This window comes from Rhincodon typus, chromosome 17 (genome assembly GCF_021869965.1).
Source record: "Rhincodon typus isolate 14 chromosome 17, sRhiTyp1.1, whole genome shotgun sequence".
NCBI classification, from domain to species: Eukaryota; Metazoa; Chordata; class Chondrichthyes; order Orectolobiformes; family Rhincodontidae; genus Rhincodon; species Rhincodon typus.
This window is the reverse complement of record NC_063348.1, coordinates 16,571,509-16,573,260: the sequence shown is the minus strand read 5'-3', so window position 1 is coordinate 16,573,260 and position 1,752 is coordinate 16,571,509. Positions and strand designations below refer to the sequence as shown.

At 47.3% G+C, this 1,752-nt stretch overlaps 1 protein-coding gene across 1 annotated transcript in view; it reads right to left on the bottom strand.

The window, feature by feature from the left end:
- The window catches only part of LOC109926106 (tetraspanin-32-like), a 25,624-nt gene extending 24,155 nt beyond the window's left edge, over positions 1-1,469 (bottom strand). The window contains exon 1 of the mRNA XM_048606873.1: positions 1,400-1,469. Within this exon, the coding sequence (XP_048462830.1) occupies positions 1,400-1,432 (33 nt within the window). The 5' untranslated portion in view covers positions 1,433-1,469. The remainder of the gene's footprint in view (positions 1-1,399) is intronic.
- Positions 1,470-1,752: the final 283 nt, after the last annotated feature.

The following is a 1,752-nucleotide window of genomic DNA, read 5'->3' as shown; positions in this document are numbered from 1 at the left end:
TGCCACTACCGTCCCCGAACACCAGGAGGGCCCCCTTGCTGCCACTAGCGTCCCCGAACACCAGGAGGACCCCCTTGCCGCCACTACCGTCCCCGAACACCAGGAGGGCCCCTTTGCTGCCATTACCGTCCCCGAACACAGGAGGGCCCCCTTGCTGCCACTACCGTCCCCAAACACCAGGAGGGCCCCCTTGCTGCCACTACCGTCCCCGAACACAGGAGGGCCCCCTTGCTGCCACTACCGTCCCCAAACACCAGGAGGGCCCCCTTGCCGCCACTACCGTCCCCGAACACCAGGAGCGGTGGTGTCGGCTGCTGCTGTCTCCGACCGCTGGGAGGCTGTTGCCATTCCGCGCTTGGCCCACTCTCGCTGCTGTGCTGATGCAACATGCCATAAAAGGCTTCAAGGAAAAGAAGAACGAGGAAGGAGAATAGAAGAAAAAGCAGAAGTAAAAAGAAAGCAGAGGGGACAATTCCCAGACTCAGGACCCCACACACGGCCCTGCTGCTGCACCACCATTGTGTTCGAAAGCCTCTGAATGGGAATGCATTCAAGATCCAGCAGGGATCAGGAGGGATCACAGAAGAGGGGAGAGGATTACAGAGGACCACAGAGAATGAGGAAAGAGAAAAGTAAAGTTTGGGGATATCACGGAGCAGAAGGCCAGAAGGAAGGAGATTACAGACTGTGGAGGACGCTGGGAGAGGAATGGAATCACGGGGAGAATGAGTCCATATGCTGAGCAGGTTAACAATCCTTCTACCCCCCCAAGTAGTGCCGAAAATTCACTAATCGGTTCCACCCAGCAGTTACTTCCCCCCAGCTGCTAGGGTTCCCAATGCTGGGAAACCAGATTGGTCAGTATTAAAACTGAAACAGAGATAAAGATTTGAGGAATGTTACTTTATTAAAATATTTTAATAAGGCACCCGTCACCTATTGGCATATTGGGTGTCTGCACCTATTTTCCCCTCTGTCACGACTTAAAATAAGAGTGTTTGAGGTGCATTTAGTTTTGAGGGTTTTTTTTATATAAAGGTCTTACTTTCCAACCAACCAAATCCCATCCATTCTTCTGGGTTAAAATTTAAAATTCCCTGGGAGTAAAACATACTGTCTATTTTCTTGAGCACCTTTCACTGGACTATGTGTGGCAGTTTTACTTTTCGAGCATAACATCTGAGTGCAATGCCTAATTTATTGCTGACCATGGCCACATTATGACCAATTCAGCATTAATGGAGGTGAACAAAACTGCGCTGACCATTTAAAAGAAGCACTACCATTCCCAATGGTACCTGTTCGCTGTAACAAACACAATCTGTCATTTCTCCAGTCAGTTACAAGTCATATTAATATAAATAAATGTAACTGAGTCCAGGTTTGGAATATGACTCACCAGATGCTTATAAGTAGACTTCCAGTACATCATCTGTACCACTCCACAGAACAGGACAGCAAAACAAATCAGCACCTGCAGATACAGGAAATACTAAACTGTGAAAAAAACATGATTCCAACATATACCCATCTGGGATGGAGATAATACTATGCAAAGTCTCCTGTGATAGAGATGGTGAGACAGAAAGAGAATAATTGCAACTCCGAGAATGGAGAAGGATTTTCATTCATATACAGCCTTTCATAAACAACCAAAGTACTCCCAGGCTCAATCCATGTGTCACACAGCCTAACACCAGAGCCTAGTCTTTTCTCTTTATGCAGTGCTTTAATAAATTTCCAAGTTTCATT